The sequence below is a fragment of the Coregonus lavaretus genome (genome assembly GCF_964263955.1).
Source record: "Coregonus lavaretus genome assembly, chromosome: 21".
Taxonomy (NCBI): Eukaryota; Metazoa; Chordata; class Actinopteri; order Salmoniformes; family Salmonidae; genus Coregonus; species Coregonus lavaretus.
Window position 1 is genome coordinate 41,118,720 of NC_140008.1, and position 24,593 is coordinate 41,143,312.

The window sequence follows — 24,593 nt, forward strand, 5'->3', positions numbered from 1 at the left end:
TTACACAGAAAGCGGCACAGGTCCTAATCCAGGCACTTGTCATCTCCCGTCTGGATTACTGCAACTCGCTGTTGGCTGGGCTCCCTGCCTGTGCCATTAAACCCCTACAATTTATCCAGAATGCCGCAGCCCGTCTGGTGTTCGACCTTCCCAAGTTCTCTCATGTCACCCCGCTCCTCTGCACACTCCACTGGCTTCCAGTTGAGGCTCGCATCTACTACAAGACCATGGTGCTTGCCTACGGAGCTGTGAGGCTCTGATCAGACCCTACACCCAAACGAGGGCACTACGTTCATCCACCTCTGGCCTGCTAGCTCCCCTACCTCTACAGAAGCACAGTTCCCGCTCAGCCCAGTCAAAGCTATTTGCTGCTCTGGCACCCCAATGGTAGAACAAGCTCCCCCACGTCGCCAGGACAGCGGAGTCACTGACCACCTTCCGGAGACACTTGAAACCCTACCTCTTTAAGGAATACCTGAAATAGTATCAAGCAATCCTTCTACCCCCACCCGCCCATAAAAAAAAAAAAAAAAAAAAAAAGTGGTTGTCCCACTTGCTATCATAAGTTGATTGCACCAATTTGTAAGTCGCTCTGGATAAGAGCGTCTGCTAAATTATGTAAATGTACAAATGTAATGTCTGGAGAGCAAATCAGGTGGACTATAAGCCTACCGCTGGCCAATCGGATTGCTCAGATTACCGTGTCTGCAGTAATGTAGCAGGCATAAAATAGCTACACCAAAGTTGATACTGTGAGATTTCAAAATGTTTAAAACCATGACGAGAGCGAGACCGTCAATGAATACAGCAAAGAGCTGCTGTTTTTCTGAGTGAGTTCATGTTTAAGTTCTTACTCAGCACTGTCAACACTTTGTATTCAACACTTTTATAAGCCATAAAATGCGAGTTCTTCCTATTTCCACTCAGCGCTACAACAAGCATTGCAGCAGTAATGAATAAGTAGGAAAGTGTATCTACAGTGCATTTGGAAAGTATTCAGACCCTTTCCCTTTTTCCACATTGTTGCGTTACAGCCTTATTCTAAAATTGATTCAATTATTTTTTCCCTCATCAATCTACACAAAATACCCCATAATGGCAAAGCTAAAACAGGATTTTAGAAATTGTTGCAAATGTATGAAAAAAATAAAACTGATTTACCAAAGTTGTGATGTGGTGGTGTAGAAGGAGTCAGGTGCAGGAGGGTAACTCACAGAAAAAACAGGCTTTAATCCACAAAATACAGGTTTACGCAGAACTGCGTCAAACACACTCCAGGGCACAAAACAGGTGCACTAGAAAATACAAGGCACACGGGAAAATACTCCCGTCGAACAAAATACACGAGCTCCACCGAGCTTCACTAACCTTCACAATAAACAATCACCCACAAGGACAAGTGGGCAGAGGGAACACTTATACATTGACTAATTAGGGGATTAGAACCAGGTGTGTGTGATAACGAGACAAGACAATTGTGATGATGATTGGGGCGGCAGTGGTTAGTACTCCGGTGACGACGAACGCCGAAGCCTGCTCGAACAAGGAGGGGAGGCAGCCTCGGCCGAAGTCGTGACAGAAGTATTCAGATCCTTTGCTACGAGACTCGAAATTAAGCTCAGGTGCATCCTGTTTCCATTTATCGTCCTTGAGATGTTTCTACAACTTGATTGGAGTCCACCAGTGGTAAATTCAATTGATTGGACATTATTTGGAAAGGCACACACCTGTCTATATAAGGTCCCACAGTTGTCAGTGCATGTCAGAGCAAAAACCAAGCCATGAGGTCAAAGGAATTGTCCGTATAGCTCCGAGACAAGATTGTGTCGAGGCAAGATCTGGGGAAGGGTGCCAAGAAAATTCTGTGGCATTGAAAGTCGCCAAGAACACAGTGGCCTCCACCAATGGAAGAAGTTTGGAACCACCAAGACACCAAGAGCTGGCCACCGCGTCTCACAAAGACACGTCGGTTGGAACCAAAAACCTCCAATTTGGACTCCAGACCAAAGGACAAATTTCCACCGGTCTAATGTCTGTTGCTCGTGTTTCTTGGCCCAAGCAGGTCTCTTCTTCTTATTGGTGTCCTTTAGTAGTGGTTTCTTTGCAGCAATTCGACCATGAAGAACTGATTCACACAGTCCCCTCTGGTCAGTTGATGTTGAGATGTGTCTGACTTGAACTCTGTCAAGCATTTATTTGGCCTGCAATTTCTGAGGCTGGTAACTCTAATGAACTTACCCTCTGCAGCAGAGGTAACTCTGGGTATTCCATTCCTGTGGTGGTCCTCATGAGAGAGCCAGTTTCATCATAGCGCTTGATGGTTTTTGCGACTGCACTTGAAGAAACTTTAAAAGTTCTTGAAATGTTACGTATTGACTGACCTTCATGTCTTAAAGTCATGATGGACTGTAATTTCTCTGATTATTTGAGCTGTTCTTGCCATAATATGGACTTGGTCTTTTACCGAATAGGGCTATCTTCTGTATACCCCCCCTACCTTGTCACAACACAACTGATTGGCTCAAATGCATTAAGAAGGAAAGAAATTCCACAAATTAACTTTTAAGAAGGCACACCTGTTAATTGAAAAGCATTCCAGGTGACTACATCATGAAGCTGGTTGAGAGAATGCCAAGAGTGTGCAAAGCTGACATCAAGGCAAAGGGTGGCTATTTGAAGAATCTCAAACATAAAATATATTTAGATTTGTTTAACACTTTTTTGGTTACTACATTATTCCATATGTGTTATTTCATAGTTTTGAAGTCTTCAATATTATTCTACAATGTAAAAAATTGTAAAAATAAAGAAAAATCCTTGAAGAGTAGGTGTGTCCAAACTTTTGACGGTAGTGCCTTGCAAAAGTATTCATCCCCCTTGGCATTTTTCTTATTTTGTTGCATTACAACCTGTAATTTAAATTGATTTTTATTTGGATTTCATGTAATGGACAAACACAAAATAGTCCAAATTGGTGAAGTGAAATGAAAAAAATTACTTGTTTGAAAATTCCGAAAAAGAAATAACGGAAAAGTTATTGAAGCCCCCAAATAAGATCTGGTGCAACCAATTACCTTCAGAAGTCACATAATTAGTTAAATAAAGTCCCCCTGTGTGCAATCTAAGTGTCACAGGATCTCAATATATATACACATGTTTTGAAAGGCCCCATATTCTGCAACACCACTAAGCAAGGGGCACCACCAAGCAAGCGGCACCATGAAGACCAAGAAGCTCTCCAAACAGGTCAGGGACAAAGTTGTGGAGAAGTACAGATCAGGGTTGGGTTATAAAAAAATATCAGAAACTTTGAACATCCCACGGATATTAATTAAATATTAAAAAATTGAAAGAATATGGCACCACAACAAACCTGCCAAGAGAGGGCCGCCCACCAAAACTCATGGACCAGGCAAGGAGGGCATTAATCAGAGAAGCAACAAAGAGACCAAAAATAACCCTGAAGGAGCTGCAAAGCTCCACAGCGGAGATTGGAGTATCTGTCCATAGAACCGCTTTAAGGCGTACACTCCACAGAGCTGGGCTTTATGGAAGAGTGGCCAGAAAAAAGCCATTGCTTAAAGAAAAAAATAATAAACACGTTTGGTGTTCGCCAAAAGGCATGTGGGAGACTCCCCAAACATATGGAAGAAGGTACTCTGGTCAGATGAGACTACAATTGAGCTTTTTGGCCATCAAGGAAAACACCTCTCATCACCCCGAGAACACCATCACCACAGTGAAGCATGGTGGTGGCAGCATCATACTGTGGGGATGTTTTTAATCGGCAGGGACTGGGAAACTGGTCAGAATTGAAGGAATGATGGATGGCGCTAAATACAGGGAAATTCTTGAAGGAAACCTGTTTCAGTCTTCCAGAGATTTGAGACTGGAAGACTTCCAGCAGGACAATGACCCTAAGCATACTGCTAAAACACTTGAGTGGTTTAAGGGGAAACATTTAAATGTCTTGGAATGGCCTAGTCAAAGCCCAGACCTCAATCCAATTGAGAATCTGTGGTATGATTTAAAGACTGATGTACACCTGCGGAACCCATCCAACTTGAAGGAGCTGGAGCAGTTTTTCCTTGAAGAATGGGCAGAAATCCCAGTGGCTATATGTGCCAAACTTATAGAGACATACCCCAAGAGACTTGCAGCTGTAATTGCTGCAAAAGGTGGCTTTACAAAGTATTGACTTTGGGGGGGGTGAATAGTTATGCACGCTCAAGTTCTGTTTTTTTGTCTTATTTCTTGTTTGTTTTACAAAAAAAATAAAATTTGCATCTTCAAAGTGGTAGGCATGTTGTGTAAATCAAATGATACAACCCCCCCAAAAATGCATTTTAATTCCAGGTTGTAAGGCAACAAAATAGGAAAAATGCCAAGGGGGGTGAATACTTTCGCAAGCCACTATATCTGAGCAGTAGATCTTGGCTTGCATTTTGACTCAAAAAGGGATCTTGACTCAGATAAGGTTGGTGACCACTAGAATTTCTCCTTTTAACACTATCAACGTTTCCCTTTACTGTGGCAATTGTGATCTAATCAACACAATATTAGCCACTTTCAATGCAACATACCGAAATAAAAAGAACTATGCAAGAGATTTTGTTGTAGGCAGAACGCATCGGAGTAGGATTCTATTGCATTGACAAGCATGACTCAGTCTGTACTCTACACAGACCGATGCGGCGTAATCAATCAGAGCTGCAGTTGGCCTATCTGCAAATAGACCATTGCCATATATGCCATATATCAAAAGTCTCATGGAATGTAGGCCTACATTGAACACCACACATTGGCTGCTACTGTAGGCTGAATGACAGAACAGCTTTCTCCATGTTAAAATGTTATGGGATGCATTTCCTCCATTGTTTTTTATGGTAGGCCACTCTGGTAGGCCTACATTATGATCTAATAGCCACAGTAGCCTACTTGGCCACTGTTAAAACTGTAATTTAAAGCGGGTACAGCCTCAGTGTTCACAGTAAACGCATGCTAGAAGTTGCACAGAATTTTCACAACTCTGTAAGTTTGCACTCAGCAGACCTCAAATTTGCACAGTGCCCAAAAATTTTTGGGAACATTGGTTTTCGGTTCTGTAAGACCTCTCTTTATCCATTAGTTGTATTTATCGTAATCCTTTTATGATATAATAATGTGTAATTAGAAAATGAAACTAAAAACATAATCTTACATTTTATACTGTCTGACTAAAATCTGTTCACATCATTTCAACCCCATTTGTACTATAATGTTATAGTATTGTGAAACTGTTGAAACATTTCAATGGCTGTCTGATGACATTAACAGGTATTTCCCTAAAAAGTCAGTGTGTTTATAACATTGTTGATATAGATTTCACTTTCAAGCAGCTTATATCCACTTAGACAGTTGTTTTTTCGTAGCTGGATAACTAGACGCTGTCAGCAGAACATAAGTGAATATGTAAGTCAGCGATGGGTAACTGGTAATATTGCCCTTTTGAAGGCCCTCAGATCAATGAAAATATATGTATTTGTTGGGAACTCAGTCAGGGTCTCAACTTACTGTTACGAGTTAGAATAGTAGAAAACACAAGGTGCAATTTCGAAATTTGGTTGTGCATCAGCAGCATTGTTTTACAATCAGAGTTTCAAGCATGGTTTAGCCCCAACAGAGCACTTAAAAGGGGCAATTTCTTCTTAAAAGAAGACATACAGTACTTTGTTATAGAAACAACATCTACATTTGAGTGAATAATAATTTATAATATAATAATAATAACAATCAGGATGTTGTGTCAAAATAAATAAATGGTAAATGCAGATGGACAAACCCCATGCTTCAGTACATTTTAAAGACACTATGCTTGATCAGTTGGGCTACAGGTGATAATGTACATTGCTGATAGCACATCTGATAATATAGACCATGCATGGTCCAATATGTGAAAATAATTTCAACATAATTTTTACCAATATGTTATTGGACCCATTTCTGGATGTGGAAATTATATTTTCATAATTTTTCCGAGTAGAATGTCCTTTAAAAAAGTAACCAGAACTGAGCTTCTCAGTCTTTCTACATAACTATTCTGTACAAAATGATCGTCTTTCCCTAAAAGCATGATGGTCATGACTTTCTTACATGAAATGGGAGGTTAACTTGGCCCCAGTCAATTGACCTGAGATCGACTTAAGTTTCAGTCATGGGATTTTTGTTTTGCTTTAACCCCTGGACTCACTAGAAGTCTCTTATACTCAGCTCTCTGCCATTTGGCTAGAAGATCATCTTAGGAGACTCTTACACGCACACACACACACATATTACTCAGGATAATGGTGACGATCCCATTACCGAGTACATTTCCCGGCAGAGAAGAGGAAGAGTAGATTCATAGGTCTACTATCCCTCCTGGCTGGCTTCAGGACAAGGGCTGTCCCCCAAGTGGCACCCTATTCCCTATATCGTACACTACTTTTGACCAGGGCCCATAGGACTCTGGCCAAAAGTAGTACACTACATAGGGAATGGGATGCCATTTGGGATGTAGATGGGGCGTAGCCCAGGAATGTCTTTGGAGACATTACCTTTTGGAAACCCTCCCATTTCTCCTATGTTGACTCTGGACAGAACCCGTCCTGATCCATCCTGCACTTCTTGGCTTGTTTATTGACAGAGGATAGAATAACTTGCCAGAACATTGTCTCCTCTTAGAAGCCATTTATAATTATCACCACCCACTCATCTCCCCAGGCCCTGTGAAGGGCTGGCTAGTGGCTAGATCTGGCTACCTCAGAGCTCTCCCTCACAGATGGTCTGCTGAGGGGATTATGGTCTGGGTCTACCTGAGTTAATTCTCATCAGTTCAAATAGACAGACATTTGTGGTATTTGTGGTGGGCACATACATATATATATACACACACTACCGTTCAAAAGTTTGGGGTCACTTAGAAATGTCCTTGTTTTTGAAAGAAAAGCTATTTTTTTGTCCATTAAAATAACATCAAATTGATCAGAAATACAGTGTAGACATTGTTAATGTTGTAAATGGCTATTGTAGCTGGAATGGAATATTATTATTATTATGGAATATCTACATAGGCTTACAGAGGCCCATTATCAGCAACCATCAGTCCTGTGTTCCAATGGCACGTTGTGTTTGCTAATCCATGTTTATCATTTTAAAAGGCTAATTGATCATTAGAAAACCCTTTTGCAATTATGTTAGCACAGCTGAAAACTGTTGTGCTGATTAAAGAAGCAATAAAACTGGCCTTCTTGAGACGAGTTGAGTATCAGGAGCATCAGCAATTGTGGGTTCGATTACAGGATCAAAATGGCCAGAAAAAAAGAACTTTCTTCTGAAACTCGTCAGTCTATTCTTGTTCTGAGAAATGAAGGCTATTCCATGCGAGAAATTGACAAGAAACTGAAGATCTCGTACAACGCTGTGTACTACTCCCTTCACAGAACAGTGCAGACTGGCTCTAACCAGAATAGAAAGAGGAGTGGGAGGCCCCGGTGCACAACTGAGCAAGAGGACAAATACCTTAGAGTGTCTAGTTTGAGAAACAGACGCCTCACAGGTCCTCAACTGGCAGCTTCATTAAATAGTACCCGCAAAACACCAGTCTCAACGTCAACAGTGAAGAGGCGACTCCGGGATGCTGACCTTCTAGGCAGAGTTGCAAAGAAAAAGCCATATCTCAGACTGGCCAATAAAAATAAAATATTAAGATTGGCAAAAGAACACTGGACTTTTTCTTTGCAACTCTGCCTAGGACAGCATCCCGGAGTCGCCTGTTCACTGTTGACGTTGAGACTGGTGCTTTGCGGATACTATTTAATGAAGCTGCCAAATTTCTAAGTGGCCCCAAACTTTTGAACGGTAGTGTATGTACAGTGAGGGAAAAAAGTATTTGATCCCCTGCTGATTTTGTATGTTTGCCCACTGACAAAGACACGATCAGTCTATAATTTTAATGGTAGGTTTATTTGAACAGTGAGAGACATAATAACAACAGAAAAATCCAGAAAAACGCATGTCAAAAATGTTATAAATTTATTTGCATTTTAATGAGGGAAATAAGTATTTGACCCCTCTGCAAAACATGACTTAGTACTTGGTGGCAAAACCCTTGTTGGCAACTGGCTAGGCCACTCCAGGACCTTAATATGCTTCTTCTTGAGCCACTCCTTTGTTGCCTTGGCGTGTGTTTTGGGTCATTGTCATGCTGGAATACCCATCCACGACCCATTTTCAATGCCCTGGCTGAGAGAAGGAGGTTCTCACCCAAGATTTACCGGTACATGGCCCCGTCCATCGTCCCTTTGATGCGGTGAAGTTGTCCTGTCCCCTTAGCAGAAAAACACCCCCAAAGCATAATGTTTACACCTCCATGTTTGACGGTGGGGGTGGTGTTCTTGGGGTCATAGGCAGCATTCCTCCTCCTCCAAACACGGCGAGTTGAGTTGATGCCAAAGACCTCGATTTTGGTCTCATCTGACCACAACACTTTCACCCAGTTCTCCTCTGAATCATTCAGATGGTCATTGGCAAACTTCAGGCGGCCCTGTATATGTGCTTTCTTGAGCAGGGGGACCTTGCGGGCACTGCAGGATTTCAGTCCTTCACGGCGTAGTGTGTTACCAATTGTTTTCTTGGTGACTATGGTCCCAGCTGCCTTGAGATCATTGACAAGATCCTCCCGTGTAGTTCTGGGCTGATTCCTCACCGTTCTCATGATCATTGCAACTCCACGAGGTGAGATCTTGCATGGAGCCCCAGGCCGAGGGAGATTGACAGTTACTTTGTGTTTCTTCCATTTGCAAATAATCGCACCAACTGTTGTCACCTTCTCACCAAGCTGCTTGGCGATGGTCTTGTAGCCCATTCCAGCCTGGTGTAGGTCTACAATCTTGTCCCTGACATCCTTGGAGAGCTCTTTGGTCTTGGCCATGGTGGGGAGTTTGGAATCTGATTGATTGATTGCTTCTGTGGACAGGTGTCTTTTATACAGGTAACAAGCTGAGATTAGGAGCACTCCCTTTAAGAGTGCGCTCCTAATCTCAGCTCGTTACCTGTATAAAAGACACCTGGGAGCCAGAAATCTTTCTGATTGAGAGGGGGTCAAATACTTATTTCCCTCATTAAAATGCAAATCAATTTATAACATTTTTGACATGCGTTTTTCTGGATTTTTTTGTTGTTATTCTGTCTCTCACTGTTCAAATAAACCTACCATTAAAATTATAGACTGATAATTTCTTTTTCAGTGGGCAAATGTACAAAATCAGCAGGGGATCAAATACTTTTTTCCTCACTGTATGTATGTATGTATATGAATGAATGAATGAATGAATGAATGAATGAATGAATGAATATATATATATATATATATATATATATATATACAGTTGAAGTCAGAAATTTCTTGTTAACAAACTATAGTTTTGGCAAGTCGGTTAGGACATCTACTTTGTGCATGACACAAGTAACTTTTCCAGCAATTGTTTACAGATTATTTCACTCTATCACAATTCCAGTCGGTCAGAAGTTTACATACACTAAGTTGACTGTGCCTTTAAACAGCTTGGAAAATTCCAGAAAATGATGTCATGGCTTTAGAAGATTCTGATAGGCTAATTGACCTCATTTGAGTCAATTGGAGGTGTACCTATGGATGTATTTCAAGGCCTACCTTCAAATGGAGTGCCTCTTTGCTTGACATCATGGGGAAATCAAAAGAACTCAGCCAAGACCTCAGAAAAATAATTGTAGACCTCCACAAGTCTGGTTCATCCTTGGGAGCAATTTCCAAATGCCTGAAGGTACCACGTTCATCTGTACAAACAATAGTACGCAAGTATAAACACCATGGGACCATGCAGCTGTCATACTGCTCAGGAAGGAGACGCGTTCTGTCTCCTAGAGATGAACGTACTTTGGTGCGAAAAGTGAAAATCAATCCCAGAACAACAGCAAAGGACCTTGTGAAGATGCTGGAGGAAACAGGTACAAAAGTATCTATATGCACAGTAAAACGAGTCCTATATTGACATAACCTGAAAGGCCGCTCAGCAAGGAAGAAGCCACTGCTCCAAAACCGCCATAAAAAAGCCAGACTACGGTTTGCAACTGCACATGGGGACAAAGATCGTACTTTTTGGAGAAATGTCCTCTGGTCTGATGAAACAAAAATAGAACTGTTTGGCCATAATGACCATCATTATGTTTGGAGGAAAAAGGGGAAGGCTTGCAAGCCGAAGAACACAAACCCAACCATGAAGCACGGGGGTGGCAGCATCATGCTGTGGAGGTGCTTTGCTCCAGGAGGGCCTGGTGCACTTCACAAAATAGATGGCATCATGAGGAAGGAAAATTATGTGGATATATTGAAGCAACATCTCAAGACATCAGTCAGGAAGTTAAAGCTTGGTCGCAAATGGGTCTTCCAAATGGACAATGACCGCAAGCATACTTCAAAAGTTGTTGCAAAATGGCTTAAGGACAACAAAGTCAAGTTATTGGAGTGGCCATCACAAAGCCCTGACCTCAATCCTATAGAACATTTGTGGGCAGAACTGAAAAAGCGTGTGCAAGCAAGGAGGCCTACAAACCTGACTCAGTTACACCAGCTCTGTCAGGAGGAATGGGCCAAAATTCACCCAACTTATTGTGGGAAGCTTGTGGAAGGCTACCCGAAATGTTTGACCCAAGTTAAACAATTTAAAGGCAATGCTACCAAATACTAATTGAGTGTATGTATACTTCTGACCCACTGGGAATGTGATGAAAAAAATAAAAGCTGAAATAAATCACTCTCTACTATTCTGACATTTCACATTCTTAAAATAAAGTGGTGATCCTAACTGACCTAAGACAGGGAATTTTTACCAGGATTAAATGTCAAGAATTGTGAAAAACTGAGTTTAAATGTATTTGGCTAAGGTGTATGTAAACTTCTGACTTCAACTGTGTGTGTGTGTGTATATATATATATATATATATATATATATATATATATATATATATATATATATATATATTACAGATTTTTATTGTATTTTTTAGGATCCCCATTAGCCAACACCAATGGCGACATCTAGTCTTACTGGGGTCCAACACATTACGAAAACTACATTAGACAAAATACTTTACAATTTACAAACATTAACATGTAGTGTGCATCTATTAATTACACATACATGTCAGTACATACACAAGTAGGTCACATGGGGGAGAGGCGTTGTGCCGTGAGGTGTTGCTTTATATGTATTTTTAAACCAGGTTTGCTGTTCACTTGCGCTATATGAGTTGGAAGGGAGTTCCATGCACTTATGGCTCTGTATAATGCTATACATTTCCTTGAATTTGTTCTGGACCTGGGGACTGTGAAAAGACCCCTGGTTGCATGTCTGGTGGGGTAAGTGTGTGTGTCAGTGCTGTGTGTAAATTGACTATGCTAACAATTTGGAATTTCCAACCCACAATGTTTCTTATAAAAACAAGAAGCGATGCAGTCAGTCTTTCCTCAACTCTTAGCAAAGAGTTTGGCATGCATAGTATTGATATTAGCCGCTCTGTTCTGGGCCAGCTGCAGCTTAACTAGGTCCTTCTTTGCAGCACGGGGAGTCTTGTTGACTATGCAGTTCCCAAGGCTGGTTGGCTGTGATCTCACCACCATAACCACATCCCAGCACTGATCTCTCAGCTGATTGGCTAAATCAGGCATTCCGGGAGTGATTGATATCTCTCACCGAATCCGGGCGTGGCGGTGATAGAGTGTGTGTGTGTTTGTGTGTGCGCGCGCCGCTACAGACAACAAAACTGACTGCTCATACTGCCTTTGCATGTTCAGTAAGAAATGAAAATCCAAATCATCAATGAATATATTTTCCAACATTCGGAAAGTATTCCCACCCCTTGACTTTTTCCACAATTTGTGGGACTAAAATTGATTTAACAGATGGACATCATGAAAATGATCGGAGGAAGTTCAGGAGTAAAAACAAACAAAATATAATTATTGTAGAATTTAGTAAAATATTTATGAAAAACAAAACACTAGGCTTGATTAGATAATATATAAATAAAAATATAAAAATAAAAACATAATTCCACTTTGACATTATGGGGTTTTGTGTGTAAGCCAGTGACAAAACTCAATTGAATCAATTTAAAATTCGTCTGGAACACAACAAAATGTGGAAAAAGTCAAGCGGTGTGAATACTTTCTAAATGCACTGTATATTGAACAATATATTGATATCTCCCAAATAAATACACGAGTGCGACAATAGTTTTTTGTAGACTTTTTATTCATGGTGAATGGATGTGTTACCTTTGAAGGCTTTGTTTGAACATTACGGTACAGGTGAGGTGAGATTGTTCTTCTGGAAGTCAGAGGGTAGGCACAAGTGGAACGGTTGAAAGGCCAGAGGTACCTTGAAGGGTTTGTCAGGGCTTGGCAGTCTATGTGATCACAGTGGGGCCGGTGCGTCCGGTCTTCTCGTGGAGCCCAGATATCTTCAGCGCAATCTCCACCAGAGGTTTCAGCATGACCTGAGGAAGACAAACAGTCAATTTTAGACTACGGCCCCTTACCATAACACCTTCCCCTTCTGTGCTACAGTTAGACTAAACAAAGAACTCCAACTTGCCCTCGAATAGGCCAAGCCGAGCCTCTGCAATATTGCTTTCACCTATCCAAACCTTTCAGATTTGTGAGCCTAAATGAATCCGTGCCATAGAGGGCCTCTTTATCCAAAATGATTATCAGGGAGTTTCTTCCCCTTCTGCCAGTCTATTTTTCTTACTCTATCATTCTCTCTCCTGACCACTTGATGAAGTGTCAAATCTGTACTTCTCAATCTTATTTTTCCCCCATGGTTCTTTTTCCCCCACTTCATCCTGGCCCTGATATCAACCATGACTCAACTCTTAGCCAAACATTCCCTCTCAAGTCAACTAGGAGTTCTGGAAGGCACTGTTGTTGGACCTGACGACCCAGTGTGTTAAGGCAAATTGTTTTAAGTCTGATATCAGAGCTGCACTCAGGTGTGCCTCAAAGATCAATTTTAGTTTGTCTATATCAACAACATTGGGAGACAGATTGAGACCGCTGATGTACATTTTTATGCGGATGACACTGTTCTCTATTCAAGTGGCAGCAGTTTAACTGGCTTTTGAAAAAGCTCAAACAGCTTTTAACATCACTCACCAGAATCTGTACAACTTGAAGCTTGTTCTGAATTCCTCTAAAACAAAATGCATGGTATTTTCCAATGCTAAACACTCTGAAAACCATGACATGCCTACCTTGGCAGGGCAGTCCATTGAGCAAGTTAAAGCGTACAAATATCTGGGAGTTTGGGTGGATGAGAAGTTGAGCTTCACGACCCATGTAGAGAACCTTGTCAGGAAACTCAAACTGTGTATTGAATTTCATTACCGGCACAAAGCTTGTTTTCCCTTTGCCACCAGAGTTGATTCGTTGTACTTTCTCTCTGTGTTGGACTATGTTGATACTATTTATGTGCAATCCTCAAGCTCTACACTGAAGGTTCTTGACTCTGTATATCAAATCAAATTTTATTGGTCACATTCATGTGTTTAGCAGATGTTATTGCAGGTGTAGCGAAATCCTTATGTTTCTAGCTCCGACAGTGCAGTAATATCTAACAATTTCACAACATACACCCAATACACACAAATCTAAGTAAAGCAATGGAATTAAGAATATAAAAATAAATATATGGACAAGCAATGTCAGAGCGGCATAGACTAAGATACAGTAGAATAGTAAAGAATACAGTATATATATATATATATATATATATATATATATATATATATATATATATATATATACACACACACACACACACACACACAGTGGGGAAAAAAAGTATTTAGTCAGCCACCAATTGTGCAAGTTCTCCCACTTAAAAAGATGAGAGAGGCCTGTAATTTTCATCATAGGTACACGTCAACTATGAAAGACAAATTGAGAAGAAAAAAAATCCAGAAAATCACATTGTAGGATTTTTAATGAATTTATTTGACAATTATGGTGGAAAATAAGTATTTGGTCACCTACAAACAAGCAAGATTTCTGGCTCTCACAGACCTGTAACAACTTCTTTAAGAGGCTCCTCTGTCCTCCACACGTTACCTGTATTAATGGCACCCGTTTGAACTTGTTATCAGTATAAAAGACACCTGTCCACAACCTCAAACAAGTCACACTCCAAACTCCACTATGGCCAAGACCAAAGAGCTGTCAAAGGACACCAGAAACAAAATTATAGACCTGCACCAGGCTGGGAAGACTGAATCTGCAATAGGTAAGCAGCTTGGTTTGAAGAAATCAACTGTGGGAGCAATTATTAGGAAATGGAAGACATACAAGACCACTGATAAACTCCCTCGATCTGGGGCTCCACGCAAGATCTCGCCCCGTGGGGTCAAAATAATCACAAGAACGGTGAGCAAAAATCCCAGAACCACACGGGGGGACCTAGTGAATGACCTACAGAGAGCTGGGACCAAAGTAACAAAGCCTACCATCAGTAACACACTACGCCGCCAGGGACTCAAATCCTGCAGTGCCAGACGTGTCCCCCTGCTTAAGCCAGTACATGTCCAGGCCCGTCTGAAGTTTGCTAGAGTGCATTTGGATGATCCAGAAAAGGATTGGGAGAATGTCATATGGTCAGATGAAACCAAAATAGAACTTTTTGGTAAAAACTCAACTCGTCGTGTTTGGAGGACAAAGAATGCTGAGTTGCATCCAAAGAACACCATACCTACTGTGAAGCATGGGGGTGGAAACATCATGCTTTGGGGCTGTTTTTCTGCAAAGGGACCAGGATGACTGATCCGTGTAAAGGAAAGAATGAATGGGGCCATGTATCGTGAGATTTTGAGTGAAAACCTCCTTCCATTAGCAAGGGCATTGAAGATGAAATGTGGCTGGGTCTTTCAGCATGACAATGATCCCAAACACACCGCCCGGGCAACGAAGGAGTGGCTTCATAAGAAGCATTTCAAGGTCCTGGAGTGGCCTAGCCAGTCTCCAGATCTCAACCCCATAGAAAATCTTTGGAGGGAGTTGAAAGTCCATGTTGCCCAGCAACAGCCCCAAAACATCACTGCTCTAGAGGAGATCTGCATGGAGGAATGGGCCAAAATACCAGCAACAGTGTGTGAAAACCTTGTGAAGACTTACAGAAAACGTTTGACCTGTGTCATTGCCAACAAAGGGCATATAACAAAGTATTGAGAAACTTTTGTTATTGACCAAATACTTATTTTCCACCATAATTTGCAAATAAATTCATAAAAAATCCTACAATGTGATTTTCTGGATTTTTTTTCTCATTTTGTCTGTCATAGTTGTCGTGTACCTATGATGAAAATTACAGGCCTCTCTCATCTTTTTAAGTGGGAGAACTTGCACAATTCGTGGGTGACTAAATACTTTTTTCCCCCACTGTATGTATATATATATATATGATGAGTAATGCAAGACATGTATACATTATTAAAGTGAGTAGTGTTCCATTTATTAAAGTGGCCAGTGATTTCTGATCTATGTATATAGGCAGCAGCCTCTAATGTGCTAGTGAAGGCTATTTAACAGTCTGATGGCCTTGAGATAGAAGCTGTTTTTCAGTCTCTCGGTCCCAGCTTTGATGCACCTGTACTGACCTCGCCTTCTGGATGATAGCGGGGTGAACAGGCAGTGGCTCGGGTTGTTGTTGTGCTTGATGGCCTTTTTGGCTTTCCTGTGACATAGGGTGCTGTAGGTGTCCTGGAGGGCTGGTAGTTTGCCCCCGGTGATGCGTTGGGCAGACCGCACCACCCTCTGGAGAGTCCTGCGGTTGTGGGCGGTGCAGTTGCCGTAGCAGGCGGTGATAAAGCCCGACAGGATGCTCTCAATTGTGCATCTGTAAAGGTTTGTGAGGGTTTTAGGTGCTAAGCCAAATTTATTCAGCCTCCTGAGGTTGAAGAGCCACTGTTGCGCCTTCTTCACCACACTGTCTGTGTGGGTGGACCATTTCAGTTTGTCAGTGATGTGTATGCTGAGGAACTTGAAGCTTTCCATCTTCTCCACTGCAGTCCCATCGATGTGGATAGGGGGGTGCTCCCTCTGCTGTTTCCTGAAGTCCACGATAATCTCCTTTGTTTTGTTGATGTTGAGTGAGAGGTTATTTTCCTGGCACCACACTCCCAGGGCCCTCACCTCCTCCCTGTAGGCGGTCTCGTCATTGTTGGTAATCAAGCCTACTACTGTTGTGTTGTCTGCAAACTTGATGATTGAGTTAGAGGCGGGCTTGACCACGCAGTCATGGGTGAACAGGGAGTACAGGAGGGGGCTGAGCAAGCACCCTTGTGGGGCCCCAGTGTTGAGGATCAGTTTAGTGGAGGTGTTGTTTCCTACCTTCACCACCTGGGGGCGGCCCGTAAGGAAGTCCAGGACCCAGTTGCACAGGGCGGGGTTCAGACCCAGGGCCTCGAGCTTAATGATATCATGCAGCCCTTCATTGCGTCACTAATCAGAGACGTCTAACTCACCATTGTGATCTCTACAGTGCTGTCAGGTGGACATAGCAACACGCAGACTGAAGCACTGGTACATTATTATTTATAAGGCCATTTTAGGAAAACTGCCATTTTATCTTTCCTCTCTTCTAGTTCGAAATGAAAACAGATACAAGCTCAGATCCCAATCTTGTTTTATACTAACAGTGCCAAACATTAGAACAGAGCATGGAAAAACGTATTTTCATTACTCAGCCTCTTGGTCTTGGAATTCCCTCCAAGCCAACCTAAAACCCCAAGACCTGGTGTCCCTAGAATAGTTCAAAGGACAAACAGATTAACAGGTTGTTGAGACATGTATATGTTTCTAGTTGTCACCCGATGTCACTAGTTGGCATTGCCTTATGTAAGCAAGCATACTGTTTTATTTGAAATATTTTTGATTCTGTAATTTGACGTATTGCATTCGTTTTTTTCTGACTTGTGTTGTGTACATGTTCTTTACTGACATGCTGCTTTTTATATCACGATGCATCTTCATCTGGTTTGATGTATCTTTGGTCTGCCTGTTCGTCTGAAACTGATGTGTTCATGCTGCTGTCTTGGTCCAGGTCTCTCTTGAAAAATGTATTATTTTTTTATCTCAACGACACTAATCTGGTTAAATAAAGGTTAAATAGAATTCTAAACAAGCTGGCTGCTATGTCCAGATTCCAGCCCTCCCCCTCCAGGCTGAGGGGAAGCTTTTTGAGGGCTATTCCCTCTGACAGCGTAACAAACCTTGTAAATATTGAATCTCCCATCGAGCCGTCATGACAAGTATAAGGGCTCCCCCACTGTGCCCCGTCACATCCCATCATCCTCAGCCCTCACCTGTGCGTCGCCGTAGATCTTGGCGGGGTCCTTCTCATAGCTGTCTATGTAGAGCCTGACGGTTGCCCCGGCGCTGCCTGTCCCACTGAGACGGAAGATGATCCTGGAGCCGTCGGAAAAGACGATCCTCAGACCCTGAGAGACAGAGAGAGAGAGAGAGAGAGTTAAACCTGACTATATGATGACTATGGTGAAATGACTTAAGGAACTCAATTTACTGGAAATATGGAGCAAAAAAAACGAATAACAACAATGGAATTGTTCAAGGTACAGTATGCAAGTGCCTCTGGTGATACTTCAAGTCCCTACATAGGGAGGATCATTCATCAAATGTGATGGTCATCTTTCTATTAACAAGTAACATAACATTGTTAGAACTCTCCATCATTTATACATAATAATAATAATAATAATAATTAATAATAATAATAATAATAATAATAATAATAATAATAATAATAAGCCATTTAGCAGACGCTTTTATCCAAAGCGACTTACAGTCATCAAACTATACCCAAATTGCATGTTGCAATGGCTCTGCCTAGACACCCCGTGGATCCTGTCCCATAATGGGGGTGTCTCAACCTAGATGCCCCCTGGGTCCTGTCTCTTACCTGGTTCTTGGAGACGCTGCCGTCCACGGGGTCGGTGTAAGCAAAGTTGTCAGAGACCGCCACCTCATAACTTTTATCTCCTGACGAGAACTTCTGGCCCACAAAGGACTTGTCAAACATCGTAGCCTCCAGCTCCTTGATCATGGTGTTGGCTTTGTCTGAGTCCACCTCTTCATAGTCATACCTGGTGTAGACGGGATGGGTTGGGGAATGGTCTTAATAGGAAGACTAAATAGGAGCTCTGTACATTTATGGAGGCTATCAACGAATAACTTGATATAAAAGAAAACCTAACAATAGTTATATAAGTACTCTAATACTCTATGAGAAACAAAGGCCTGCCCTACACAATGTGGCCCTGATGCAGACAGACTGCAGTTCTCTATCTCACCACTGGAGGGTAGCAGAGCAAAAGAGTCCATCCCAGACTTACCTGGTGAAGAAGTTCCTGCCAAATTTGTTCCAGTGGTCTTTCATGATCTCCTCCACGCTCTGCTTCCTGTGGGCTAGGATGGACATCCAGGCTAGCACCGCCCACAAGCCGTCCTTCTCACGGATGTGATCAGAGCCTGGGGTAAACAATGAAGAGAGGAGGGGAAGAAGGGTGGTGGTCAAGACTTGTACTAACACCTCTCACCACAATGCCTTGCCCAACTGACTGGAACGAAGTAACATCAATTTGATTCATCCAAATGTTTGAGCTGATGGGTCAGAGTAACAGGCTAGATCAGGATGTTATGTTCCTTGAAAAAGTGGATCCCTCACTCACCAGTGCCGAAGCTCTCCTCTCCACACAGAGACAGCTTGCCAGCGTCCATCAGGTTGCCGAAGAACTTCCAGCCAGTAGGAGTCTCATACAGATTCATCTTCAGGGCTTTAGCCACACTGAGGGGCAGAGATAGGACATGAACATTTGCTCTTTTGCTAACTCCGGCAATTAAACACTGATGAGGAAGCAAATGCTGATTAATGTGCACTGTCCCAGTAAAAATACATTTAATAAATAAACATTTAAGGCACAACCAAGAAGACGCTATGAATGGACTGTGTGTGGACGTCAGGCTCACTTGTCCAGAGCTCCGCTTGTGGGCATGCTGCGGGCCAGACCTTTGACCCCAGTCTTCTGGAAGTAGGGGATGCAGGTGATGTTGGCTGCGATGACGGCCACAGAGTCAGATGGGTTGACGAAGAAGCCATGCTTTCCCAGGACCATATTACGATCCTGGGGAGCGGAAAGGAGAGAGTAGGGGAGGAGAGGGTAGGGGAGGATCAGCATCTGAACAGACTGCAGCAGAGACTAGGTAAAGAAGAGGTTGGATGGATTGTGGGCTGATACAAGGACTGGTACTACTGACACTAGGGGACACCAGTCATGCAAGGAATAGCTTCAATTCCAGGCTTCCTACAGCCGAGTGATGAAGAAGACTTGGGAGTATGGTAACGTCAGACTATGCAAGGATGAGATGAGGCTGAAATCCAGGACTGGTCCCCCCGACTGTCAACTTACACCGTCCCCATCGAAGGCGGCTCCAAGGTCGTACTCTCCTCCCTTCATGGCGTTGACCAGGTCAGAGGCATAGGTCAGATTGGGGTCAGGGTGGTGACCACCAAAGTCCTCCTTGGGGACACAGTTGAAAGCACCATCGGCGGCAGCGCCCAACTCCTCACAGACGATCTTCTTCACATAGGGTCCAACCACTGTGGAGGGGGGCAAAGGTAATTATGTATATGGGTGTGGATGTGCATTGTGTGTGTGTTGGGAATCTAACTGAACTAAAAACAGCACTTAAGAGATTAGACTCATTTGGACAATATGTCACACAGTACTGAAGACACAAAACGGTGTTTGTCCTGGAGATACAAACAGTACTGAGAGCAGGAATCTAATTAATCTACCTTGGTTAGACATCATTTCAAAAAATATATATACAAGCCAATTCAATACAAAACATTGGGGATGGGAGAGGAGTCATACAGCAGCCAGCGCCGGAGAGGTAGGCTACAGTATGTGTTCCGTACCTCCATGCATGGCGTCCAGACGGACTTTAATGTGATTGGGTCCAGACACCAGCCCCTTCAAGGCATGGAAGTCAAAGATTCCCCTCAGCATCTCAGCGTAGGCCTCCACAGAGTCCACAATCTCCACTGTAGAGGACAAACAGCAGTTAGGATTGATAAGATTTACTGTAGCATTTTTCTAGACTCAGGATAAGACAGACACATTATAAAACGATATTACATATGCACATACATTAGTTTACAGTGCTTTACTGAGCTTCTCACAGATTTGGTCTCCAAGCTAACCCATTCCAGTCCGTTGAGAGCTGACTCCCAGCTAATCCCGTCCGATCCTACAATACCTGTCATGGGCTTGAATGTGTCCACCTCAAAAGTCTGCTTGCCGATCTTGGAGATGTCCACTTTGAGGTCAGGGCATATGTGGTACTCTGTTAGGCTCTTGCTGATCTGGAAGATTTTGTCTGTGATTCCCTCTGGAGCAGGACCTGGGGGCAGAGAAATACAATAGGGCGAGGAGGATAAGGAAGAGGTTAGAGAAATGTTACGCAATACAGTAAAACAGCCATACTCCATTACTATGTATCCTAAACTTTGTCTTAAAATGATCGATTGAAGTATATCAGCATTGTTCTGCTCACCCTATCCTGAAACTCTTACTAGCTCTGACTTTGCCGATAGCTACTTTGAGGAAAAATGTACTTACTATGACTGTGATATGTGGTTGTCCCATCTAGCTATCTTAAGATGAATGCATTAACTGTAAGTCGCTCTGGATAAGAGAGTCTGCTAAATGACCAAACTGTACATGTAAATCTTCGTCACAAAGGTCAGTGAAGTTTAAATGTCACCCGCCAGCACCGTCTCATCCCCTGTCCCCATCTCTCACTGGTCTCTCTCCTCCCTTCCCTGTTTATCCACTTCCTGTCTTCCTACCTCTCCATGTCATCTCTCTCCTTCCTATCCCTCTCCTCACCCTCCTGTCCCATCTCACCTCCGGAGGCTATGTTGTACTTGATGCCAAAGTCTCCGTTGGGGCCACCAGGGTTGTGGCTGGCCGTAAGGATGATTCCTCCCACAGCTTTGAGCTTGCGGATCACACAGGACACAGCAGGGGTGGACATGATGCCATCCTGACCGATGATCAGGTGGCCGATCTACATGGAGACAGGAGAGAAAGAGAGGGTTGGAGAGAACAATGGGCCAATTATCATTCTCTGATGTCATTTCTTTATATGTTATACTGTGTACAATATTCCCTGCCATTCTGCACATGCCCACATGTGCATATTCTCTGGTCAGAACCTGCCCAAACTTATTGAGTGGAGCAGCGCATTTTCCTCCTGGCCTTTTGTTGTTTCATTACCGATAATCACTTTGTACATGTTTGCATTCATGCAACAGCAAGTACCTTATCATAATGCATATTTCTTTGATGTAATCATGCTATGTTGTTTCTACTTAAGCACACAGAGTTAAGTTATTTTCCATTGCTAGCTAATTGATTTGCACGTGGTGGCCTCATACCCAATAATTGGTACATGTATAGAGAATGTGTAGACAGCCTTCTTTATTATACTCATTTCATAGCCGTTATGGTATCCTTTTCCTTTCATGTGGTTATGTACATTTCTCCATTAGTTCTGTAATCTATATGCTACTATGGCGTCTGAGAAATGCTAGCTTCTATTACTCATTTGAAGTGGTCATCATGGCCCTTTGGCTTGTGTAGCCATTTGGCCTGTTCATTGTATAGCTCTGCCCTGCCCCCTTGTGGAGCTTTTTAATTAGGTTTTGCCTATGTTAATGAATGGTGCAATATATAGTCAATATGCCTTACTATTCTAATAGTTGCTTATTATTTTACCGCTGTGATATTGTCTTGCTGTTTATATCCTGATATTGTACCAATATTGCATACTAATTACAATTTCTTTACTCTGTACTTTCAGAAAACCACACACACATTTAGAAACCCCTGTGAATATATTTCACTGGAACTGGAGTGCTTGACATCTCTCCTAACGAAGATTGAGGCCAGCTTTTGTATGACTAGCAACATTTAGTGAATGTGCTGTACACTCCTTTACATACCGTACGTCCTATTTATTTGATTCCATCCACCTATTCAGTCTACACACTGTGAAGATGGAAATAGGAGAGGAGTATACGGATTCAACACGCCATGCCAGTGGTGAGGTCAGGCTGCTATGTGGGAGCTAAACAAGCAACTGAGTGACACGGGATAGTATGTAAAGTAAACAATGTTTGGGGGGGTAGGTAGGATATTGTGTTTACGATATTGCTATGACTACGGGGCAGCATATAGCCTCGAGATTAAAGCATTGGGCCAGTAACCGAAAGTTCCCCGGTTCGAATCCTGGAGCTGACAAGGTAAAAAATAAATCGCTGATCCCTTGAGCAAGGCACTTAACCCCAATTGGTCCAGGGGCCTGGGGGGGTGCAAGGCACTTAACCCCAATTGGTCCAGGGGCCTGGGGGGTGGACCAATTGTGGTTAAGTGCCTTGCTCAAGGGATCAGCAAGAAACACATTTCTATTACACACTTGTGGACTAATATAAACCCTTCCCAAATTATTATTTTCATTAGTTTATTGTGTAATTGTGTATTTGTGACTACATCAGGGTAACATCCCCTTTAACTTACATAATAGGCCTACATCAAAAGTGAGGATGACATTGGTAGCAAATAAAACGCAGCAATACATTACTCATCATGAATAAGATGCATAAAGAGTAGAGTTGAAGGATCATAATGGGACTGATCATATTGGAGCTATATGATGTGATAATGACATCGGTCTGTCTGTACATCGTGTTCAGCGAGGAGGTAATTGTGTGTCTAGTTTAACATGTGCCTGTGTACCCAATGCCCATCTCTCTGTAATGCAAACCGCAGGGTTACGTGACAGCACACCACCACGCCTTCCTCTAAAGTCGCAGAGGGAACGAACAGAACCCGGCTGTGTCACCGACATCCAAAAACAGTCTCTCCTAATAAAACAACCCCTCAATGTTGCACTTTTTCCGATTACTACAACCTTGCAGAGAACCGTTGTCTTTGTTTGTATACTAAACATTCGTGGCAAGGAAGAGCGCCCACTGACTGATTAGGCTACATTAGGAGAACGGGATGGTGTAGTGTTGTTTTGCGTCACCTGGGGAAAGGGCAAGGGTATCCTACCATTTAACATGCCATCTCCGTGCACTTCATCGAAAGATCAGCGGGGTCATTTAGCACCAGAGACAGTTTAGGAACTCCACTGACCCCTATCACGTTCCGATACATGTCAGCGAACTTCAAAGTCCATGAGGATCCAATACTTTCTTCACAATTATCCTATGCATGTTATTTGATATGGAGAGAGAATTGTCATCTAGGCCTATATTTTCAAAATTAATATAGCTTAAGCAAATGTAGGCTCAGGCTGATAGTTATTTTAGTCTATATGACAACAATTGAAATGAATGTATCCGGACCTGCAACAATATATCCGCCAAACTTCAATACAATCAATGAGACGCGCTACAATGTATCACTGATTGGAGCTGCCACTGTCAACACCGGGAGCTGTCAAAGATGCTAGGCTAGCTGCTAGCTGCTAATGCTGTGCACATTTGAGGATGAGGCCTAGGTTTAAGAGTCATGTTTTAGGGACTACAGCTGGACAATGACAGAATTATTACTGACCCCATTAGCAGCGGCGATCTGGATGATCAACTGAATGGCATCTTTCATGAAAAACCTTCCATCTCCTCCCACTACGAGCAGTCCAGGCTGACGCTCCGCTGGGTCGATGCAAGAAATAATGCTCTGAATGAAGTTCTCTGCATAGTGCTCATTCGTTTGAAAGACTGTCACCCTTTTCCTCAGGCCACTCGTACCAGGCTTCTGGTCGGGATATGCCTTGGTTTTGACTACTGTGATTTTCGTCATTTTCCAAAATAAAGTTGACAGCCCGTGTGATCCGCGGATTCAGTGGAGGCGAATGCACAGCACAGCCTGCCACACGTACACACTCGTCAGTTCCCCCATGGTCGGATCCCGCCCACTTTTACATTTAAAAGGACAGTACTCCAATTTGAATGTAGGCCTGTCAGCGCATGAAGGAAACAATATTTCGCTTTGTTAGTGCGGATGAAAGATGTTGGATGCCACATTGAAAAGTATTCATACCCCTTGACTTATTCCACATTTAATTGTGTTACAGCAGGGGTGTCAAACTCATTCCACCGAGGGCCGAGTGTCTGCAGGTTTTTGTTTTTTCCTTTCAATTAAGACCTAAACAACCAGGTGAGGGGAGTTCCTTACTAACTAGTGACCTTAATTCATCAATTCAGAAACTCGGCTCTCCATGGAATAAGTTTGACTGTGTGTTACAGCCTGAATTCAAAATGGATTCAATATATTTTTTTCTCTCACCTGTCTACATACAATACCCCATAATGACAAAATGAAAACATGTTTTTAGATTTTTTTGCAAATGTATTGAAAATGAAATACAGAAATATCTAATTTCACAACTCTGA

At 42.5% G+C, this 24,593-nt stretch overlaps 1 protein-coding gene across 1 annotated transcript; it reads right to left on the bottom strand.

Annotated features, from left to right (window-relative positions):
- Nucleotides 1–12,299: 12,299 nt before the first annotated feature.
- LOC311148948 (phosphoglucomutase-1-like) lies at nt 12,300–24,074 on the bottom strand. Its single transcript, XM_084185988.1, has 11 exons — nt 23,755–24,074; nt 21,037–21,199; nt 20,387–20,530; nt 20,046–20,171; nt 19,534–19,724; nt 19,094–19,248; nt 18,796–18,911; nt 18,460–18,595; nt 18,027–18,210; nt 17,413–17,547; nt 12,300–12,555 (listed from the first exon to the last, which is right to left on the bottom strand). Exons 1-11 carry the CDS (start codon nt 23,998–24,000, stop codon nt 12,466–12,468), a joined length of 1,686 nt encoding a protein of 561 aa, XP_084042114.1. The 5' UTR covers nt 24,001–24,074; the 3' UTR covers nt 12,300–12,465.
- Between the last annotated feature and the right edge of the window lie 519 nt (nt 24,075–24,593).